This window comes from Artemia sp. Qi Xiang Cuo, chromosome 16 (assembly GCF_049724085.1).
Source record: "Artemia sp. Qi Xiang Cuo chromosome 16, ASM4972408v1, whole genome shotgun sequence".
NCBI lineage: Eukaryota > Metazoa > Arthropoda > Branchiopoda > Anostraca > Artemiidae > Artemia > Artemia sp. Qi Xiang Cuo.
In genome coordinates this window covers 33,534,379-33,559,065 of record NC_142809.1, presented here as the reverse complement: position 1 = coordinate 33,559,065, position 24,687 = coordinate 33,534,379, and the positions used below count along the sequence as shown (strand labels likewise).

The window sequence follows — 24,687 nt, the reverse complement described above, 5'->3', positions numbered from 1 at the left end:
TTGATTGAAAAAATACATGTAATTGCACAAGAACCGAGAAAAGAAAACCCATGCCTGAGAGACTACAGTTACACGTGGACATTTAAAAAAGCGACTGGTTTTTCTGATTTTTTGGAAGATTGCCTTAACTCGAGAGTAGTTTGTTATTAAAAAATTGGATGCTACAATCAGAATTGTTTGATTGACATTTGCAAAAAGAGGTAAGGGATTTGCGGATTGGAGTTTAACTCGAGAGTATTTTGCTATTAAAAAATTGGATGCTACAATCAGAATTGTTTGATTGACATTTGCAAACAGGGGTAAGGGATTTGCGAATTGGATTGTAACTCGAGAGTAGTTTGCTATTAAAAAATTGGATGCTACAATCAGAATTCTTTGATTGACATTTACAAAAAGGGATAAGGCATTTGCCAATTGGAATGTAACTCGATAGTAGTTTGTTATTAAAAAATTCGACGCTACAATGAGAATTGTTTGATTGACATTTGCAAAAAGGGGTAAGGGATTTGCGGATTGGAGTGTAACTCGAGAGTAGTTTGTTATTAAAAAATTGGATGCTACAATCAGAATTGTTGATTGACATTTGCAAAAAAGGGTAAGGGATTTGCGAATTGGATTGTATGAAGGTGGAATAAAAAGGAAAAAAGGGTTAAACTGATTATCAGTTAAGGTAACCCCTCGGGTTTGTTAACTCAGGCAATTTGTTATAAATTTGAGACAACATCAATCTATCAAAATGGTTAATGATGGTAGAATGACATTGTGAGTTGACCTAGCTTTACCTCTCCGATGTGTTCTGTATAATACACAAGTTGTGTTTGAACAGTGTTGTCAGTTTAAAATAAAGTCCAACGCTATAGTATACTAAAAAGTTGATACTAAGAGAGATGTAGATTGCAAGAAAATAATTTTAATAAGGAAAGTCAGGACGAACGGTAGAAATCCTTGCAAATCAGGTAGTAATGTGTATGTGACTACGAACCATCAAGGATCGAGAGCCTCAACGACCATAACCAGCAGATATATCCACCCCCAAAGGTTTTCGCTCCTAAACCGCGCAGTTCGCCTCCTCCCCTCCAACTTTTAGGCCCCTCCCCCCATTTTTTTAATTTTTTTTGGCAATTGCTTTTTTCTGATAACAAGTATCATTTATTACGATCGTAGCTTTCAAATGTGAAACTTAATTCCATTTTTGGATCGAAAAATAAACTATTTCTGTAAAATCTGAGTTAATAAGGTATTTTGACCGTAAACTCTAGTTTTTTGTAAGAAAATTATGGAAAATAAAATACTCTGGTTCAAATGTGAAACTTAAGTCCATTTTTGGGTCGAAAAATAAAACTATTTCCGTAATATCCGATCTAATAAGGGTTTTTGACCATAAACTATAGTTTGTTGTAAGAAAAATATAGAGAATGTATGTCCCGGCTTCATATGTAAAACCTCATTCTAGGTTTGACTCTAAATATAGAACTTGATCCGTAAATTCTGATCTAATGACGGTGTTTGGCCGTAAACTCCATTCTTTTGGAACAAAAGTTTAGTAAATAAAAGTCGCTGGGTCAAATGTGAAACTTGAGTCCATTTATGGATCGAAAAATAAAACTATTTCCGTAAAATCTGAGCTAATGAGGGTTTTTGACCGTAAACTATAGATTTTTATAAGAAAATTAAGGAAAATACAATTCACTGCTTCAAATGTGAAACTTAAGTCCATTTTTGGATCGAAAAAATAAACTATTTCTGTAAAATCTGAGTTAATAAGGGTTTTTGACCGTAAACTCTAGTTTTTTTGTAAGAAAATTATGGAAAATACACTTCTCTGGTTCAAATGTGAAACTTAAGTCCTTTTTCGAAAAATAAAACTATTTCTGTTAAATCTGAGTTAATAAGGGTTTTTGACCTTAAACTCTAGTTTTTTGTAAGAAAATTATGGAAAATACAATTCTCTGGTTCAAATGTGAAACTTAAGTCCATTTATGGATCGAAAAATAAAACTATTTCCGTAAAATCTGAGCTAAATAGGGTTTTTGACCGTAAACTATAGATTTTTGTAAGAAAATTAAGGAAAATACAATTCTCTGCTTCAAATGTGAAACTTAAGTCCATTTTTGGATCGAAAAAATAAACTATTTCTTTAAAATCTGAGTTAATAAGGGTTTTTGACCGTAAACTCTAGTTTTTTGTAAGAAAATTATGGAAAATACACTTTTCTGGTTCAAATGTGAAACATAAGTCCTTTTTGGATCGAAAAATAAAACTATTTCTGTAAAATCTGAGTTAATAAGTGTTTTTGACCGTAAACTCTAGTTTTTTGTAAGAAAATTACGGAAAGTACAATTTTCTGGATCAAATGTGAAACTTGAGTCCGTTTTTGGATCGAAAAATAAAACTTTTTTCGTAAAATCTGAGCTAATAAGCGTTTTTGACCGTAAACTCTAGTTTTTTGTAAGAAAATTATGGAAAATACAATTCTCTGGTTCATATGTGAAAGTTAAGTCCTTTTTTGGATCGAAAAATAAAACTATTTCCGTAAAATCTGAGCTAATAAAGGTTTTTGACTCTAAACTCTAGTTTTTTGTAAGAAAATTATGGAAAATACAATTCGTTGGCTCAAATGTGAAACTTAAGTCCATTTATGGATCGAAAAATAAAACTATTTCCATAAAATCTGAGCTAATTAAGGTTTTTGACCGTAAACTCTAGTTTTTTGTAATAAAATTATGGAAAATACAATCCTCTGGTTCAAATGTGAAACTTAAATCCATTTTTGATCGAAAAAATAAACCATATCTGTAAAATCTGAGTTAATAAGAGTTTTTGACCGTAAACTCTAGTTTTTTGTAAGAAATTTATGGAAAATACAATTCGCTGGTTCAAATGTGAAACTTAAGTCCTTTTTTGGATCGAAAAACAAAACTATTTCCGTAAAATCTGAGTTAATAAGGGTTTTTTACTGTGAACTCTAGTTTTTTGTAATAAAATTATGGAAAATACAATTCGTTGGCTCATAGGTGAAACTTAAATCCACTTTTCGTTCAGTTTCAGATAGAATAAATTCGTTATCAACATCCTTTTTCAGATACATCAAACATAATTAACGAATTCTAAATTTCAGAATGAATAAATTCATTTTGAACATCCTTTGTCGGATATGTTAAATAAAATTGACAAAATCTAAGTATCAGAGTGAATATTTTTTTTTACGACATCCTTTGCCAGATACATCGAATAAAATTGATAAAATATAAATGTCAGAGTGAATAAATTTTTCTATCAACATCCTTTGTCAGATACATCAAATAAAATTTGCAAAATCTAAATTTCAGAAAGAATAAATGCTTTAACAACATCCTTTATTGGATATGTCAGATAAAATAGACAAAATGTAAGTATCAGAGTGAATTCTTTTTTAAACAACATCCTTTGCCAGATACATCGAATAAAATTGATAAAATATAAGTGTCAGAGTGAATAAATTTTTCTATCAACATCCTTTGTCGGATACATTAAATAAAATTGACAAAATCTTAATTTTAATCGACATAGCTTTATTTCATTTTTTATGGTTAATTTAGACGAGGTTACGTGCGCGCATGTAACCTTCTCTAAATTAACCATAAAAAATGAAATAAAGCTATATCGACTTTGCATGTCTCTCTCACTATGTATGCGCCGTCACGCGGTGTACACTCCATGTCTTTCTTGTCAATTTTATCCGAAATAGCCGAAAAATGATGTTGATAATGCATTTAAAGGATGTTGATAAAGCATTTATTCACTCTGATACTTAGATTTTGTCAATTTTATCTCATGTATCCGAGAAAATGATATTGATATGGAATTTAATCACTTTGATACTTAGATTTTATCAATTTTATCCTACATATCCATCAAAGGATGTTGGTAATGATTTTATTTATTGTGACGCATGGATTTCTTCAATTTTATCCGACGTTACTGGCAGAGAATTTTGATAAAAAAAAATATTCACTCTAACGCTTATTTTATTTGAATTTTAATCTATGTATCCGAGAAGGGGATGGTGATATAGAATTTAATCACTCTGATAGTTAGATTTTGTCAATTTTATCCGATAAATCCGATAAAGGATGTTGTTAAAGCATTTATTCATTCTGATATTTAGATTTTGTCAATTTCTATTCGATGTATCTGACAAAGGATGTGGACAAAAAAAAGCAATTCACTCAGACACTTAGATTCTTTCAATTTTATTCGATGTATCTGGCAAAGGATGTTGTTAAAAAAAATTATTATCTCTGATACTTATATTTTGTCAATTCTTTCCGAAATATCCGACAAAGGATGCTGATAATGAATTTATTCGTTCTGAAACTTAGATTTGGTCAATTTTATCCGATGTATCTGCCAAAGGATGTAGATTAAGAAAAATGTATTCACTCTAACACTTAGAATTTGTCAATTTTATCCTATGTATCCAAGAAAAGGATGTTGATATAGAATTTAGCCACTCGATACTTAGATTTTGTCAATTTTATCCGACATATCCGATAAAGGATGTTTTTAAAGTATTTCTTCATTCTGAAATTTAGATTTTGTCAATTTTATTTGATGTATCTGACAAAAGGATGTTGATAAAAAAAATTATTAACTTTGTCACTCATGTTTTGTCAATTTTATCCGACATATCCGACAAAGGATGTTGATAATGAATTTACTCATTCTGAAACTTAGATTTTGTCAATTTTATTTGATCTATCTGACAAAGGATGTTGATGAAAAAAAATTATTCCCACTGACGCTTATATTCTGTCAATTTTATCCTATGTATCCGTGAAAAGGATGTTGATATAGAATTTAGTCACTCTGATACTTAGATTTTGTCATTTTATCCGACATATCCGATAAAGGATGTTGTTAAAGCCTTTATTCATTTTTAAATTTAGAATTTGTCAATTGTATTTGATGTATCTGACACAAGATGTTGATAAAAAAAAATTTATTCAAACTGAAACTTATAATTTTATCAATTTTATCCGACATATAAGACAACGTATGTTGGTAATGAATTTATGCATTCTGAAATTAAGATTTTGTCAATTTTATTTGATGTATCTGACAAAGGATCTTGATAAAAAAAAATTTAGTCACACTGACACTTAGATTCTGTCAATTTTATCCTATGTATTCGAGAAAAGGATGTTGATATAGAATTTAGTCACTCTGACACTTAGATTTTATAAATTTTTTCCAACGTATATTACACATGATGTTTAAGGTTAATTTTCTTATTACAAACTTTTTGTTTTTTTAATTTTATTCGATGTATCTTAAAGTGGGTGCCGATAAAAAAAATTTATTCGATTCGTTGCAAAGAGACTTTCAGTATTATACTATGTGCTTGAGACCAAGATTTTTATATAAATATTTAGTAACTCTGATACTTAGATTTTGTCTATTTTATCTGTCATGTCTGATATAGGATGTTGTTGAAGCATTTATTCATTCTGAAATTTAGATTTTGTCAATTTTATTTGATGTATCCGACAAAGGATGTTGATAGAAAAATTTATTCACTCTGACACTTATATTTTATCAATTTTATTCGATGTATCTGGAAAAGGATGTTGTTAGAAAAAAATAATCACTCTGATACTTAGATTTTGTCAATTTTATCCGACATATCCAATAAAGGATGTTGTTAAAGCGTTTATTCGTTCTGAAATTTAGATTTTGTCAATTTTATTTGATGTATCTGACAACGGATGTTTATATAAAAATTTTTTCACTCTGACACTTATATTTTATCAATTTTATTCGATGTATCTGGCAAAGGATTTTGTAAAAAAAAATATTCACTATGATAGTTGGATTTTGTCAATTTTATCCGACATATCCGACAAAGGATGTTGATAATGAATTTATTCTTTCTGAAATTTAGATTTTTTCAATTGTATTTGATGTATCTAACAAAGGATGTTGATAACGAATTTATTCACTCTGAGACTTAACAAAAAATGGATTTAAGTTTCACCTATGAGCCAACGAATTGTATTTTCCATAATTTTCTTACAAAAAACTAGAGTTTACGGTCAAAAACCCTTATTAGCTCAAATTTTACAGAAATAGTTTATTTTTTCGATCCAAAAATGGACTTAAGTTTCACATTTGAACCAGAGAATTGTATTTTCCCTAATTTTCGTACAAAAAACTATAGTTTACGGTCAAAAACCAAAATTAGCTCAGATTTTACGGAAATAGTTTTATTTTTCGATCTAAAATGGACTTAAGTTTCATATTTGAACCAGAGAATTATATTTTTAATAATTTTTTTACAAGAAAATAGAGTTTACTGTCGAAAACCCTTATTAGCTTAGATTTTACAGAAATAGTTTTGTTCTTCGATCCATAAATGGACTTAAGTTTCACATTTGAACCAGATAATTGTATTTTCCATAATTTTCTTACAAAAAACTAGAGTTTACGGTCAAAAACCCTTATGAGCTCAGATTTTACAGAAATAGTTTTATTTTTCGATCCAAAAATCGACTTAAGTTTCACATTTGAACGAGAGAATTGTATTTTCCATAATTTTCTTACAAAAAAATTAGAGTTTACTGTCAAAAACCCTTATTAGCTTAGATTTTACAGAAATAGTTTTATTTTTCGATCCAAAAAAGGACTTAAGTTTCACATTTGAACCAGAGAATTGTATTTTCCATAATTTTAGAAGTTGCTCAGGCCACAGAAAGTATTCTCGAACAATATTCTTATAAAAAAATTCAAACGGATGGTACTAGTGAATTTTTTAATCCCCATGTTGCAAAAGTACTAACGAAATATAATACAATGCTCAATCATAGTCATGGTCCTATAAAGGCGGCATTTGCTGAACGTCTGATAAGAGCTATTCGAATTTTGATTTTAAGATATTGTACATTGCAAAATACATCAGGTTTTATTCATGATTTAGATAAAATCATGTTGATCTATAATCAACAACCTCATCGATCATTGTCCAACTCAACCCCAACGGAAGTTCATCATTCTGATCATGATACAATTGACACCTTTCTTAAACAATAATCCAATGAAACGATTGTCAAGACGAAAAAAATTCAATATTGGTGATACTGTTCGAATTAATAGAACAACTAATGTTTTTGAAAAGGGGAATTGCTTTTGGTCCACAGAACTTTTTAAAGTGGAAAAAATCCTAGACACTAAACCCATAACTTATCGTTTGCGCGATACCAAAGATAAAGAGATTCTCGGCGGCTTTTATGACTATAAACTACAAAAAGTTAAAAATAATAGTGAAATCTATCAAATTGAAAAGATGTTAAAGACTCGTACTCGCAGGGGTAGGAAACAGTTACTTGTCCGGTGGCTAGGATACAACTCTGATTTTGATTCTTGGATCGGTGTTAAAGATATTGACAATGCCTAATGATTTCTATGTAAAATTGATGTTAAACGTTTCCGATTCTCTCTACAATGATCTGAAGAAGACAAGTGATATTTGGAAAAAACTCTCCCCTGCCATCAAGTTTTACGGTGCGTATGAAGTGGCTCTTGTCGACTGTATTCTTAAAAACACCTATGACATCCTAAGAAAGGATCGTGTGTATGATATAAAAGTTATACCATTCGATTGGTCACTCTTTGTCGACTATCAATGGGTTGAAGCACTACAAATTTATCGAATATCCACATGTTAAATTGAAATATATTGAATACGATAATATGACAGCTTTGTGTCGTACAATCAATAGAAAAATCTCGTATCGTAGGAATGGTATATTCCATTTTAATTATTCATTAGAACATGATAGGATTTACATTACCTCACCTGTTGACACCGAAATAATTATTCTCAATGATAATCTGAGAGACGTTCTTGGCTTTAAACAGAACATGATCAATGGGGAAAACGCTGGCACCGTTTACGGGATGGATCAAGTTTATTTTTGCTGATAATCCACCTAGTTTTACCTCGGACTCTTGAATATTTCTCTAAGCATTCTTTGTGGAAACATAGAGAGTTGGTAATTCAAATGTCCCCCTCCTACGTGTTCTTGAACGAAGAACAACTCATGAACTTGTTCATCACTATAATATCAAGCATCTTCATTATGTTCCTGTAAACACTTCGTATTTGGAACTCTGTCAGTTAACACTAAGAAGTGAATTGGGTGATCCTCTAGCAATAACAAAAGGATTAGCAATTACATATCATTTTCGACCCATTGTCGACGTCACCAACACCACCTAAAATGAACAATAGAAGAATTCCATTTGTGTGTCCCGATATCGATTGCTATGGTGGTGCTCTGAGTCCACGTCAAATAGGCAATGGATTGGACTACTAAAAGAGGCGTACTACAATGTCTGGCTATGGTCTTGGTTTGCTAGGCTATTTCGTTCTGCACTACCCCTTGCCAGAAAATATCTTGTAACTGCTGCATCAAATTTTTCTGCCTCAACACTACAGGACTGGGGGTCGGGCAAGAATTTCAAGGAGAGTGTCAAGGAAAATATTAGATCTTCAGCAAGAGCCATTGGTGAGCAATTAAAATCTCGGCAAAATGGGGAGGGATTGAAAAGGATAGGTGCACGTCATTCGCACATCAGTCTCCACCCAGGCAGGAAGCGAAAGACATCAACAAGGACTTTGAGGAATAAAACAAGGAAGACCAATAAGCAGAAGAAGAAAAAGAAAAAGACTGTTAGATCAAAGAAGGATTTCTTCTCTTAAGATGACTTATCTCCCCTACAAGGAATCATATCCATAAATCAGTTCTTCATTGAATCTATTCAATGCTGAAAATGTTGATTTCAGTGTCAAGTACGGCTACTAAGAGCAATTTCACCCCCAACAACCCCTCTCGGAAAATATACATCTTCAAATATTTTCCAATGAAGACTATTTCATTGATTTGTCATCAACATTTATTGATTTAAATGTTGCGGTGTAGAAAAAGTCAGATAATACAACTGTTGCCGATGGTCTCTCCTACGAAAACTGTATTCTACACAATCTGTTCAAACAAATTAATGGATTTATTAATGGAACATTGGTGAGCACTAGCAATAATTTATCCAATTATACAAGCTACATACAATTTATGATGATGACACCAAAGGCATACAAGGAGTTGAGAGGACAATCATTGGGCTATGAATATCGATCAGGTGTTGATACTGACGGCGAATTGACTACTGCAGTGAGCCAGGAGTATCATCTGGTTGGAAAATTAAACCATGAGATATTCAATATATCCCAATGGCTACCCCCCAATGTCAAGATTGACATAAAGTTGCAACTGGCCCCATCGAATTTAATTTTGAGAAAAACACTTCCTGCAGCACCTGATGCAAATGTCTTTATCACTTCGGCAAATCTTCACGTTCGAAAACAACAGATTATGACTTCTGTTGCATTGACAGTGGAAAAGCTAAGAGCCAATGGCAACAACATTAAACTTCTTGTCCCCCATACGATCACCAATCAACGTCACATTGCCACCGGCTCTCGTAGCTATAGCGATTCATCATTTATCAATGGAGAAATCCCATCAAAATTGGCTTTGACTTTTGTGAAGAGTGGCATTGCCGTTGTATAGTAAGTAGTAAGTAAGTATGACGGCACTAGACCCTTAAGATCCAAACCGGCGGTGCTGATCTCCGTTTCGTAGCCCTTCAGCCAGGAAGTGCAATGGAGGGCTGGGGGCCAGCCATCCTTTGCTCTCACGCACCCTTCCTGTTACCTTCCTCAGTTTTCTCCAGGTACCCATTTAGAGCTGGGCTGACTCTGGCTAAGCTTACAGTGTCACACCACTGACCCGCGTCCCAAACCAAGAAACTGGCCACGCCAGGGATCGAACCCGTGCCCCTTGGACAAAGAAATCTCAACCCAGCTCATTGCTGTTGGATCCTGGACTGAATCCCCCCACGATTTTAATTTTTTTGGTCTATCTAGCCTTGTGTGCAAAGTGAATGGTATTCCACTGTACACTCTATCATTAGACAAAAAATCCTATAGAACTCTGTACGAGTTGAACATGCAATCCCTAGATCATGACCCTCAAATATTTGAAAATGGAATAACCGATTCAATGTTTTCAAAAAATCATGGGGTAATTGCTTTGGACTTGTCGGGGACTCAGGATATGAGCATAGTACGAACAGGGAATGTACGTTTAGAGTGTACATTTGCCGATGCTTTGACTGAGAGTATCACGCTAATATCAAACCGCGAAGAATATTGAATTTTTTTATCCTCTTGGCCTATCGTCTAAATTCAACACTCCATACATCAGCAACTTTTTTGAAAGCGGTGGGAAAACTATTATTCAAAATCAACGAAGAATACAGGATTTAACGACTAAGACATGTGGCTTTCATGCATTACTCTTTTTCATGTTCAGATGTCGTGGCTAAACACACAAGCAGTTTCTCGATATCTACGTTGACTTACCTCGATTGAACGACTTTCTAGTGGAAAATATACTTACAAGCGTATTTAATATTGATTTTAGTGCCCTACGAATAAATATTCTAAAAATGTATGTGAAATTATTTATTATTAAATGATAAAAATTTATATACATGATAAACACGACTTTTCTACTCTTTAGATTTCATCTTCTACTAGGTATAGGTATTTGTCGACAATAACTAATGCAGGTAGATTATCTGAATTCACAGTGTACTGATCCTGATGTGTTGCAAAGTCAGGGTCACATTTTCTACATTAGAGTGTAAATTCACGCTTGTCATATCTCTTTGTATTGTCAATGATACTATTCTCATTCATTCTATAGAATTCTCATGTTTCAATTTGCTTATTTGAAGCAATTTCACAAACAGTGTCCTCAAGTGTTGAATCACATTCCGTCACAACCAAACAAAAATCAGTGGGCTTATAATCATAACACCCATTGTCTTCACAACGATGACGTAGAAACCCTATTCTTTTGTTGTTCAAACCGTTGAATCGCTGACCCGGCTCCCCCTCCCAGAACAATCTAAAACCACGACGATACCAATCTCGTAGCAATAAACTAAAATCAAGGTTAGGATTCTTTCTAATCATACCGGGGTATGTATTCTCCCATTGATTGCATTTATCATAGTGGCAATTGGAGCATAGGTGGCCTCTAGGATGAGAGTCACAGACCTCTTCAAGACAGGAATTACAACCTTTAATTTTTACAGCATATCCTCTATGCAATTTACACGGGTTGCATAATCCACACTTTTCATCATACTCATCAATCATTGTGCAATTCTTACATCATGACCAGCTGCCCAGTGTGCACATACATAGTGGACATGTATGGAACACTTTTTCATGTGTTGACACCCTCACTGCCACAATGAAACTGAGCTACCAACAACAACAAATTGAGTGGGATAGAGAGAGAGAGAGAGAGGAGTAAATCATCCTTGAACACCATCTTTCTCATGAGAAAAAAGTCCTAAATTTCTAAACTAGTGTTTAAAAGAATATCCACAATATCATTTTGCCGTGTAGTGATTAATATATCAATAAATTGTGTAAATGCATTTGGACCACGACATAAAAGCTTCATGCAATAGTCTAATGATGGAGAATCAGTTTTCATTATATCGGCAATCATTCCCTGAGAAAATATCTTCCTTTGAAAATATAGCTCTAGAAAATCATCATCTAGAATCAAACGTTTTTCCATAAGAGCTAGATTCCCCATGATTCGCTCTTTCTCAAATATATCCATTTCTTAGAGTCCTAACACTCACACAACCAACTTCTGACTGACCAGAATTTTTTTTTCCACTCTAAAAAATATACGCTAGTCTACTATAGAAAGAAAAATACCTTTGATTCAGAAACAATTTTATTGAGCATAATTACAACAATAATATTCACTGATGCATTTTGTTATCATCAATATATTTCACTAGCACATCTAATGCTGCCCGAAGTCTATTTATATGCACAATATTCAGTTTCACAGCAAAACATAGTTGCTCCTCAAGCTTAAATTTGCTTAATGATATCACGTATCTAGCATACATATCGTCCCATTCAAGGCATAGTCTACACCCTTCGGTTATTTCCATAGCCACATTTGGTACTCGTATATCATTGCTGCTGCCGACCCCACCATCAATCTCCAATAATGTAAATGCACCACTCATTTTCTCTACTAATATCCTCTCAAATAAACTATTCTCTCTGAATTCAATTCTCTTACTAATATGAATTGCAATGAAAATCACTCCTTTGATTTGAATCTAATCACCAATCAACTTATCGTATATAGAATAACCTCCGCTGTCTCTGATTGGCCCCAAAACATGGGTGTTGCCTCAAAAACCACTGTGGTTGTCTTATACAATCTCGACTATTCTCTCAAAATGTGTTTGACAGCTTTTTTTGCAATGTCCACGTGAAGCTACGCTGCACATTCTTGCCGCAGGTGTAAGTTTCCTTGTCCCTTTGATACTGTGTATATGGTAACTACTCACATTTATTTGAATTTTTTCAGTAAAGTGCAAATTATATTCTGGCTTTTAGAAACCATAGGGGTTTTGAACCCTACTCATATTAATTTCTGCTTGTTTTGAGTTTGGCTCTGTTATTGATTTTAATTTCTGTTCGTTTTGCTTTTCATTTATTTATTGACGCTGATTTGTGGTAGTTGTATGCTTGGTAGATTATTTAATTCTATTTTTATTCATTTTTGGTTTAATAGAGCTGTTAAATTTTTATACACTATACTAATCCCCACGGAGGCTTATTGGCCTGTAAAGGAGGTGGAAGATCATACGAATTATTTGCTCAATGCTTCAAAGTGAAAAAAAAGCAGAATCCGAGAATAAAAAATAGATAGATTACATATATTAAATAGGTTTAATGAATTATATAGACTTCCATCTATGCTATGCAAAAGAAAAGATAAAAGAAAAAAATTCTAAGAAACAAAAAAATTTCTTTTTTTTTTAATAAGCTATAAAGGTGTAGCAAGAATGCCATTTATGCTGTGACTTCTAATCAAATTATGAAGCAAAAACCCTGGTCTGGAGAAGTAATTCTAGATAAAAAAGAATTTATATTCCAACACCTTCGAGCTGTTTCAAGCATAAGATTCCATACATTATGGCTCGCCGTTACAAGGTTGAAGTCTGACCTTACTGAGTGAGTAAAAGGAATTCGAATACAATTTTTAGTATTACGAACGATTACGAATATACTAATTATTTTGATCAGAGATAAAATATGACGAAGCGCTGGAGGTCAACATGAAGCTGAAAAAAAGTAAAACACGCATACGAAAGAATTTATAGTGATCTGAGATCAAGTAAAGGGATAACTCCTGAACGATTAGCATCATATATTAAATCTCTAGCTTTATAGTAAACCTTAGACAGAATTTTTAAAAGAGAACGAGAAGTTGACATCCATACTATTGGATTTTAAGAAACCTAGGATTGGAGCAAGCAGTGAAAAAGGACTTTCAAAATTGATCCACGAAATATGTTTCTTTCAAATACTGAGATTCCTGCATTCTAAAACTGCATGATTAGTTATAATGACGTCAGTATATTTTTTGTAGTAAAGAAATACCTCTAGCCTATAGCAACCAAAATTTTAAAATGAAATGTCTGACAAAATGTTGATTTTGAATTGAAAATCAAGTATTTTGCAGTAGCCATCAAGACATGGCTAATTGTAGAAAGAAAAAGCCAAGACAGTTAGTCCAAGTTATTGAGAGGCAAATGTTTAAATGTCTGCACGCACGGGTAAATGGCGGGAGTGTAAGTATGACTTTCTTATTGGACAAATACTTGTTTGTTAGTTGTTGGAAACAACATGTGCACCTTTTTACAAGAGGATATAACAGGTATCTTTTGAAAATATGCTTCCACTGCCTGATTCCCTGCTGTTCGTTCTTTACTATCCCAACTAAGATATATGTTATTATACAAAGGAGCTACACACCCTACACACCACTCCATTGTACAAAATATTATTTATAAAATTTGGTTCTTATTATTTATCAGCAAATGCATGAGAAATCATGTTTCTTCTAGAATTATTTGCATTAAATTCGTACACCATCCTCTTTTCTATGAAAAGTTGTGAGTATATTTCTTGCTAATCGAAAAATATGAGGATGCCTTATGTTTATAGAATCCAAAGCTGCTACAAGGGCTTATAGCTTATAGCAAGGAAAAAATAATAATTTTAAGGACCTCTGGTAAAAAAAAAACAAGCAAGTAGAATAATAACGGACGGATGAAACATGCTTGGTAGGTTAAAAAAAAATATTCAGTGGCATTTTTCATTATGCTTTATGCAGCACATGCGTATGCCCAATCTTAATTTTGTTGATATATCCATCCAATCATTATTGAAATGAAATGATTTAGGCCTATTGACTAAACAGAAAACATCAAGCAAGTTGAGCATGCGAGGTTCATTTTTGCAACAACGAAAAGAATGCAATGTGTGCGATAAATTTGCACTGTATGCAATAACAGTTGTAAAAACAACACAATCTATGCAATTTGAAACAAACTTTGAAATAAATACTTTGACATGAAGACATGCTGAACAAATTACCAACAACATTTTTACTTTTTGAGACGTACGTACTGATAATACTTTGCTTAGTAATTTTTTTCCCACTTCTCAAATCTTTTATATTAGGAGGGGGCTAGCTGCCCTCCAATCATCTTCGGTCCTCAGTAAGGGCACTAGAACAAATTTCTAACCGAAAAAAACAGCTTTAAAGTTTTTGTGACCAGAAAAATACATGAGAGACGCTTCATTCTTTGTTAAGTCAACGCTAGTGCATTGACTCCGATGCGTACCAATCACATTTTGCTTTACATATTTTTTTTTTCAAAGTGTCCGATGTTCACCCTAGCTCATAAGAAGAACTGAGCCATCTTTACTATAGATTTTTTTTTATTCATTTTTTTTTTCAATCTAGCAGATTCTTCCTTAACTAGCTGCAACTGAGTTGTGCTTACTTTTTTCCTCTTTAGCTATCTGCCTAGAGATTTTCTTGTTTACCTTTTTCAGTTCTACTATAAAACGAAACAATAGTAAAAAAAGAGAAAAACGGGGATTATACAAGCCAGTGAAAAATATGGACTAAAGTGCAAATATTTCAGTCAAGACCTCCGCTTGACCGTCCTCAGTGCAAGATAATAACATTAAAATTACAAGTAAAAATAAAAGGATACTATAAAATAAATTTCAAACCTTAAAACAAAGCACAACTAAAATTTGAAGACTTTCTCCATGTAACGGTGAAAGGGCAACTGAATGAAAAAATACAGCACTGAATGGGAATTCAATTTTTTAATTTAGACAGAGCATTTTTAAAAGCTAAACGCTTTCCAGATAAAACATCATCACAGATTAGGTTAGGTTGCAAAATGTGTTTTTTTTAATATTTAAGTAAAAACGATTAGAAATAATTAGTTCATTATAAATGGGGCTTAAATAGGTTTCTCCCGTGTCTCTATTGAGAGCAACCTTTCGGTGAATGTACTTTTTTTTATCTCAACTACCTCCCTGAAAACTTGGATGAGACCTTTAACAGGGGCAATAATGGAGGTGTTATCGAATAAAACAAAATTCGGTTGTACTATGCCTAGTGCTGGTTACTCCACTTCTTTTTCTAAGCATTTATTTTTCTCTTGGCTTCTTTCTACTCTTCTTGCTTCTACACAAACACATTGACATGTGTGCATTTACATTTCCCAAATGAAAGTGTTAAAACTAAAATCCTTTTTTTGACAAAAATTACATCTTCATATACAAGATGATGAATGACATGAATCGTAAGTTACAACCATAAATGACGTTCCAGTACAACTAATTGATAAATAATTAGAATTGATCTTGCAATATTCATTGTTTCATTTACACCCTAATCCCAAAGTGCAAATCAACTGCAATTATTTTTACAAGATACCACAAATTTTAAAAATTCCAAACATTTTATTTTTAAGCGTAAATTAGAAATTTTAGAAAAAGCTCAACATCATTTGGAAGTTCAACAATGAACTGTTGCTGATCAGTTTTATGTAGTTATTAAAGATTAGCTACGTTTTTATTCCAACTGATGACTGTTACTGATGATTTCAAAGATTTAGTTACAGAATATGAAAAGAAGAGCCATGTTGCTGAGTCTATAGTCCTGAAAAAGAAACAGCGGTCAGTTCCGGAATTGAGAAAGAGTGCACTAAAAATCTTGAATACGATCCGTGATCTTGAAACTAATTTAAAAAATCAGTCGAAAAAATATTTGAAATCTCAAGAAGGATACGAATATTGCTCTGAATTTGAAGAAACCTTAAGCAATTTTAGTAGTTATATAGAAATTTTAAAAAAGTTACATACGCAGGATTCTTTTAGCTTTCCATACCTGATTAACTTCTTAGATACAAAGACGAAAAATTTGAAAAATTCTTACACTCAGTACCAGTCAAGAGTAATCAGACTGAGATTTGAGCTCACTAAGCTCTCAAAGCTTCCTTATGGAAATAACAGACAAATTATTATGAGCAACCCGACAAACAAAGCTGAAGATCAAGGTGTAGCAACTTTAAGAAACAGAAAGCAGAATTTGGATAATATCAAGCCTGTTAATGAAGTAGATCGTACTTACGAGGATGAAACTAGCATTAGTCGAGTAGAGAGGCAGGTGTTTCAGCAAGAAAATCAGCAGATTCAAAACGAATCTATATCGCAGCAGGAAGATCTTCGTGGGGTTGAAACTCAAATTTTTGAAATGGCTCATCTTCAAGATAAACTTAATAATATTGTTCTTTCACAAGAGTTTGATGCTCAAAGAATTTTAGACTTAGCTATCATCTCAACTGATAATGTTAAAGAAGGAAACGAACAAGTGCGGAAAGCTATGAAAAATAATTCCGGCTCTAGAATGGTTATCCTAGTAGGACTTATTGTTCTTAGTCTTAGTGTTCTTTTCATAGATTGGTATAACTCTTAAATATCTTTGATTTGTGTTGGTTTTCAAAACTGCTGAAATACAATGTAATTTGTACTTTACTGAAAAAAATTCAAATGAAATTACTGAAAAAACTGTGCATTGTCAGTTTAATATACATATGGTGATATCTATTCCTTAAATTCTTAAGTAGTTCTTGATTTCTTAAAGTTATAAAAGTGAAAACATTTAAAAGAATTTTTTCAGTAAAGTACAAATTATATTCTGGCTTTTAGAAAGCATAGGGTTTAGAACCGTACTCAAATTAATTTCTACTCGTTTTGAGTTTGACTTATTTTAATTTCTAACAGAATTTCTGTTCGTTTTATATTGACATAGTCTTTTTCAGGGAAAAAGACTGAGCCTCTTCCGAAATTAAACAACCATCCCTTCAATAAGAACCTTTAATACCCTGTAAAGTTGCCCCTCGTTATCAGGGCTAAAAATTTGGTGGCGTGTTATGACTGAGGCTTGGGTAAAAATCGGTACTCAGAATTCAGAGACAACTGATATTTATTATTAAAGGCAATGACAGGAAAATATTTTAACTTTAATTATTTTGAACACTTCTCAACTTTTTCTAGGTCTATTGCCTAATATTCTATGGGTCTGCTTGTTCAATCCACAAATGTGTACCGAAAAAAGGGACTTAGTTTTTCTAGGCTATCTAATGCTACTAATTGAAATGACAACACTTGAATAATCAGACTGACTTGGGTACCGGTGTAGTTAAAATTCTTTGCATCAAATTATTGTTCCTAGGAATAACCTTTTTATCAAATCTCAATGGTTGTATAATTTAAACCAAGTTTCAGGTTTATATTCTGGAAAGGAAGTTAGTGTTCTTTGAAACTTTGATAAAATACAACTTTCTAGAGAAAATTGGATCTTTGGACGGAAGAGATTGGAAATCTTAATCTAGCAATTTAATCCCTCTTTCTTCCCGGATCCTTCTGTAAAACATCAGGACTGCCTCTATATAATATTAGCACGGATTGAAAAATGTAAAGGTGGCTGAAAAGAGGAATGAATCCCTCTTTCGTATAACGTCAGAGAATTCACTAGGGGAGGAATATTGTATTGTCCTCTAGTTCCAATCTTATTATATGTATATATAAGTTTTTTTTATAAACGCTAGGTAAGTTCCAAAGGGTCATTAAGCTGGAAGGAGGAGACAAAAGGCTCTTTAATTTATTCTCTAAGGTCAAGGAGTTTATATTGAACTTAAACCTTAAGTTATTCCCACGTTCAAGTTTCTAAGACGAACTAAATTTATTTCTATTCCAATCCTTAGAAAATGCTGTATTTCACCTAGGGCCCAAGTCTTTCTAATCTAATATATCCCAAATCACCAAATTATAATTAAATGTCGTGCTTTGACTTCAGCACTACTTTTTTATGTCTGCTACATACGTATTAAATTTATTACTTAGCCTGGTTTATCCAGGTGACAGAAATATTTCAGAAATTTACTTCTTATCTTAATTTTATCTTCAAAGGGGAATTCAGACAGACAAAGGTAGCCTATCTTAATTACATAGAAAACACTTATTCGTTGTTAGTTCAAAAAAAACTACCCTATTTCGGTCCCAAAACCATTATTTTAAGCTTTGTCTTATTTTGTCATTCTTGTCTTCCATTGGCCAGAGACCAGTTTTGATGCAATCCGTCTAATTCTTTGTTCAAAAATGTTGGTTTCCGCTTTCCCTATATTCAAAAAACCCTGTTTTGTTGTAGATCTTATCATGTGATATTTTCACGTAATATTTTAGCCATTGAACTCTGATTTTGAAACGGACTGGTTTATTTGCCTTCTATAGACCTTTTTCAATCAAGGGTATTATTATTCAAGTCTGATTTCACAATCTTAGGTTTTTTTTTCTTACACAAGGATCAAAATAATGCTTCGTTATTTTTACCATTATCAAAAAGTCATAATAAAACTTTGCTATTTTTTACAATTTAGTCAGGTTATGATGGCTTTCTCACAACCTCCCACACTTAAACTCTTAGTACAGTTATTGTTTTCTTAACGAAGCCATAACTTTACTAAGAATCAATCTAATTCAATTTCTTCTTGTTCCACAGTTACGTGAAAGCCTTGAGACTTTTGTTTCCTATAGTCTACCAATAGTTTTCTTGTTTATTTTAATATTATTCAGAAAAAATAATATTAAAAAAATAAGGGCTAGCTATATAGAAACTAGCCCTACTAAAGATATAAGCAGATTAAAAATATTGAAAGTAAATGTCCAATAGTTAGCTATTTTCTTTCCTCTGTCTTCTCGTAAGGAAATATGCATTTTTTTCAGTTCATCTATGTCAATTTTCGTCTTGGAGTTGTTCTGGAAATATATAGTGATTAAATTTTCAAATTCATTGTCCCAGTCATTCTTTATCCCAGCTAGGGAGAGGTTCCCCTTTTGGCTCGTTATAGATACGTTTGAAGGTGCCATTTCTTTTGTAATGTGTCCCCTATACATCCCGTTTATCTTTAACGTTTGTGCAGTTAGAGAAATGAAACTCAGAGAGGAGAGAAACCAAACAAAATGAAAAATAAAATCAAAAAGGGTAAAAAAACGAGGATTTTGTCAGCCAGTGGTGAATCATGAGGAAGACAAAATATAAGCAAATATTTCGACAAGGACCTCCGCCAAGTCGTCCTCAGTGCTAAAAAAAAGAAGACAAAAAAAAATCTAACCTTTCGAAGTTTACTTTTCAAAGACAGAACAGACACTCTAACTTTTGTCATGTATAACCAATGTGGTCTAAGGATGTATTTGCAGTTAGAGATCATTCTTCTGGCAATTCCACTATTGAGCTGCCCTTTATATACGTGAATTTACTGTTTTTCTCTGTTTTGCATTCGACATGTATTCTTATTTCTTCTTTGAAAGGAGATGTGATTATATTTTGCCCTTCCAACTCTTTGGATTAAGGTTTTATTTTCCTTTATAATTTTGGTTGCATTTTGTTAATTAATGCACTGTTTTCCATGTAGTTTGCTAAACTGCAGGAATTCATTTGTGTGTTTCTAATAAGAAATTGGTGGTCGCATAATAGTGGCATACCCTTTAAGTTACATTCTTTTTCTTTATTGTAATCTTCTAAGAAATATCTAGTTTGATCTTTCCTCAACCCAAAAAATTTAAACTTCTTTTTCAATTTGAAAGAAATACGAAGTGTTTGACACTGGGAATGGAATGCTGAACATTTCAAAAATTCTGAAATCATCTTGTTTATTTGATATAGAGAAATCACAGATTACCAACAATTTCAATTGTTGTGTCGCCACATTGCACCTAGTCGATTTAAAAAGTTCCAGTAAGCCGTATCATCTATAATTAACTGATATTCTAATAGCCTATTAGTAGTTAATTTTCAATTTTGAAAATTGTTCTAAGCATGTCTGCCGGATTTCTAACAATAAAAGGGAAACTTTTATTTTCTGCTTGAAGAATAGAAAGGATTACTGTTTCTATTTTCTTTACTAACTTTTTTATTTGGATTGAACTTTTTGTCACTTCCTTGTTTATCTGTAGTTTTAGAAAATTTATCTCATTAATCCCTCTGGATATATATTCGATAATTTGCTTGGAAGTCCTTCCAAAAATTTCTAAACTTTTGTTTCTTTCCATTCTTAATTCACTCACTAATCGAGGTCACTCACTAATGATATAGATCGGTCCGATATGTGTATTAACCTTTAATTTTTTTCTGTTAAATAATCTACTTCATGAAGAATTTTTTTGTGTTAAATAATCTACTTCATGAAGAATTTTTTCTGTATCTCCTTCCGTTTCTAGTCCAGCTACCCACTCTATTGTTTGCCCCAAAAGTGGTAATAGACTCCGTTAGCTTAGTTTTGTGTTATCCGTCATTAATGATTCTAGTATATGTATATACAGCATTTGCGCACTGGGATATAACCCTTTTTCGTATCCCTATGGATGCAAGCCTTTTTTGCTTCCTGAAGAGGTGGATCTAACCCCTTTTTGCATCCTTAAGAGGTGGCCGCAACCCTTTTTTGCATCCTTAAGAGGTCTCCTCTCGACCTTCCTCTGAAGTACATGCCTCCCAGTCATGACATTTCCGTGACTCCTAGTCAAACTAGGTCTACTCCTAACGGTTAACCTATCTCTACAAAACTACGGATTCTAGGCCTGTGCCTACCGGTGATTCCCTAACCATTGCTCGGAGGCCGCAGTACTTTCGGAAAAATTGTCCTAAGAGTTTCTTTGGGTTGTTTTATAAGTGCTGGAGCTAAACAATATTCAGCTTTGTGGCCTGTTTCACCACAACAGATACAAGTTGGAGGTTTTTCACATTCCAATTGTCTATGTGGACCCCCGCAAGTCCAGCACTTTTTGCGAGCATTTTTCCTTTCACTAAATTTATACCTGGAATAATTACCCCTAGTTGGTCTTGATATATCTTTCTTTTTAGGAATGTCTAAGCTCGTTGCGAATCTTTGTATTTCTCCCCGTGTATAACAGATAACTTGATTAATCCCAGCAATGTAATTTTTTCCTAAACCCCTTTGTATTTGTTTAAGGGTCGTAATCCACGAATGGGTTTCATTTGGATATGTCAGCAACGAGATGAGAGGTGCTTGCTCCACAGATAGATTTTGAAACCTACTTGTGACTGTGGCATCTCTATTTTGCTCTTCTAGAGCGTTTATTCTAGACTGTCCTTGTTGTAGTGCAGTTTCTAACTCTTTAATTTTGTTTTCATTTGAATTCATGATTGTTCTATCTTTATAAACTCTTAATGTGGGAAACATTTTGAACCCTTAAATTGTTTTAAATACAGAATGAGTTCGTTTATAAATTGAGTGAGGATTAGTTCAATATCTCGATTTTAATTAACCTTCAAGGCTAATAGTATGATTACACTTTGGAAGATGATTAACCTATGGCACTAGTATTAAAAAAGATTAAAGCAAGCTACAGACGATACGGACACTAGAACTTGTAATAAAGAAAAAAAGAGACGAAAGAAAGAATCTTAGGAAGGTAAAAGGCTGTCTAAACTTCTTTTTAAAGTCAAAAAATTTTCTTTAATGAACACTTTTTCAAACTTTTCTGTCTCTGATAGGTTTGGAAAAACTGAACACACACTTTCTTGGGAGGAACAGAGGACTAAATTTTACCAAATTTTTTTTTTTTATTAATCCTCCCCCCCCCCCCTTAAACGAAAGTTGCACCGAACTTGAGTACCACTGTCACCACTTGTAAGGTTGACTCTACTTGTCAGGGCTAAAATTTGGTAGCGTGTTATATCTGAGGCTTGGGTAAGATTGGTACTCACAATCCAGTGACAACTGATACTTATTATAAAAGTGAAATATTCTAACTCTAATTATTTTGAAAACTTCTTAGCCTCTTCTATGTCTGTTGTCTAATATTCTATTGGTCTACTTGTTCAATCCACAAATGTTTACCGAAAAAAAAGGATTAAGTTAATTCAAGGCTATCGAATGCTTCTAATTGAAATAACTACACTTCAATTGTATAAATTAAACCAAGTTTAAGGTTTATATCCTGAAAAGAAAGTTAGTGTTCTTTTGAACTTTGTTAAACTACAACTTTCTAGTGAAAATTGGATCTTTGGACGGAAGAGATTGGATTACTAAACTATAACACTAGTATTAAAAAAGATTAAGGCAAGCTACAGACGATACGGACACTAGAACTTGAAACAAAGAAAAAAAGAGACGAAAGAAAGAATCTTAGGAAGGTAAAAGGCTGTCTAAACTTCCCTTTAAAGTCAAACAATTTTCTTTAATGAACACTTTTTCAAACTTTTCTGTCTCTGATAGGTTTGAAAAACTGAACACACACTTTCTTGGGAGGAACAGAGGACTAAATTCTACCAACTTTTTTAATTTTTTGTATTAATCCTCCCACCCCCCTTAAACGAAAGTTGCACCGAACTTGAGTACCACCGTCACCACTTGTAAGGTTGCCTCTACATATCAGAGCTAAAATTTGGTAACGTATTATATCTGAGGCTTGGGTAAGATTGGAGTAGAGAGGGGGGTACCAGTCGTGACCCTACCACGTGGTTTATGGTTTTGTCAGTGAGAATGAAAAAACAGGAATTTTCTCACTTGAAAAACCAGGAATTTTGTCTGTTTTATGGTTTTTGTCAGTGAGAATGAAAAAACAGGAACTTTCTCACTTGAAAAACCAGGAATTTTGTCTGTTTTATGGTTTTTGTCAGTGAGAATGGAAAAACAATATTTTTCTCACTTTGCTGTCAGTCATTAATCAAATTGTTTCCGGGCATAGTTTAGTAATGTCTGACAGGTACTGCTCCAGGAATAGATCCAAGTCATTAATGTCTTTGCCACGGAAACAACTCTTTTGGTTAAACTCCAAAGGATATTAATAACCAAACGCAATGGAAACAATTCTCCATGAAACATCTTAGCGATGAATTGTTTTAGCGAGGGAATCAGGTTTCTTTGTAATTTCAAATGCCTCAGCGCAGAGATGCCAAAACAAAAGGAACACGCTGAATTACGTTTAGGGATTATTTGGGCGAAACTGTTTTAGACAGGTTATGGAATTATTTCGGCGAAAGATTTTTGAAGAGATTTTGGAAGAGGATTTGAAGGTCAAACTCTGTGGTCGTTATAATACACAAGTTTCATTTGAACAGTGTTGTGAGGTCCTCTACCCCAACCCCAAAGGGTTCCGATCCCCCCCCCCCAACCCCGCACGCAGCCCCCGGTCCTCAAAGGTCCCCCGGGCTCCCAAAGGGCCACCCGCACCCCCAAAGGCCCATCCCAGACCCCCAAAGGGACCCCCGGACCCCAAAGACCCTCCCCTGGTCCTCAAAGGGCCCCCCGGACCCCAAAGACCCTCCCCCGGTCCTCAAAGGTCCCCCGGGCCAGAGAAGCGCCGCGGGCCAGGAACGCGCCCCATGGGGATGCGCCGCAGGAGGATGCGCCACGGGGTCGGGCGGATGCGCCGCAGGGGGATGTGCCGCAGGGATGCGCCGCAGGGATGCGCCGCAAAAAGTAAACACTCCCCATTTTTTATATTTTTTGTGCATTGAGACACAGAAGGGCACCCTCCCCCAAGGGTCCCCCAAACACCCTCCCCGGGCCCCCCAAAGAGCCCCCTCTCCATTTTTTTTTAAATACTTTTTTATGGCTTTATTATATCTTTTATTGACAAGTTACATTCATAATGTCATTCCTAAACCCATTTTCCAACCTCAAAGAGTCCCCTCCCCAATTCGTAAATACTTTCTTGAATTTTTTAACATGGTATTTTTTTAACTTTTTTACGTATCTTGAAATGACATTAAATATGCTTACTGCTCTACAACTCCTACTCTGTGCTTGTTCATGGACACGACGTGGCTTTCCCACTGGTACTCTATGGCAGGTTATCGACACTACCGAGTTTATTGCATGCATTAAATCAGTATTTTTTACGCAGTGGAAGGATAAACACACAATTCATATCTGTAAAAAAGTGAAGATGAATTATTCGACGAAAGTATGTGCACATGATAAAATCATTGTCGTGTTGAACGCTGACAAGGAGAAATACCTGAACTATGAAACGAGTGCAAGTGGAGATCTTATTGGCAATGTATGCATACGTTGTCATGACAGTGAGAAGTTAGATTTCTTTGGAGCACCCAAGAATTTCAATCGTGTAAACGG

General features: G+C 33.7%; 1 protein-coding gene across 1 annotated transcript; it reads left to right on the top strand.

The window, feature by feature from the left end:
* Positions 1–16,112: 16,112 nt before the first annotated feature.
* Positions 16,113–17,003, top strand: LOC148942818 (syntaxin-18-like). The gene has a single exon (XM_089102366.1). It carries the CDS (start codon positions 16,113–16,115, stop codon positions 17,001–17,003), a length of 891 nt encoding a protein of 296 aa, XP_088958492.1.
* Positions 17,004–24,687: the final 7,684 nt, after the last annotated feature.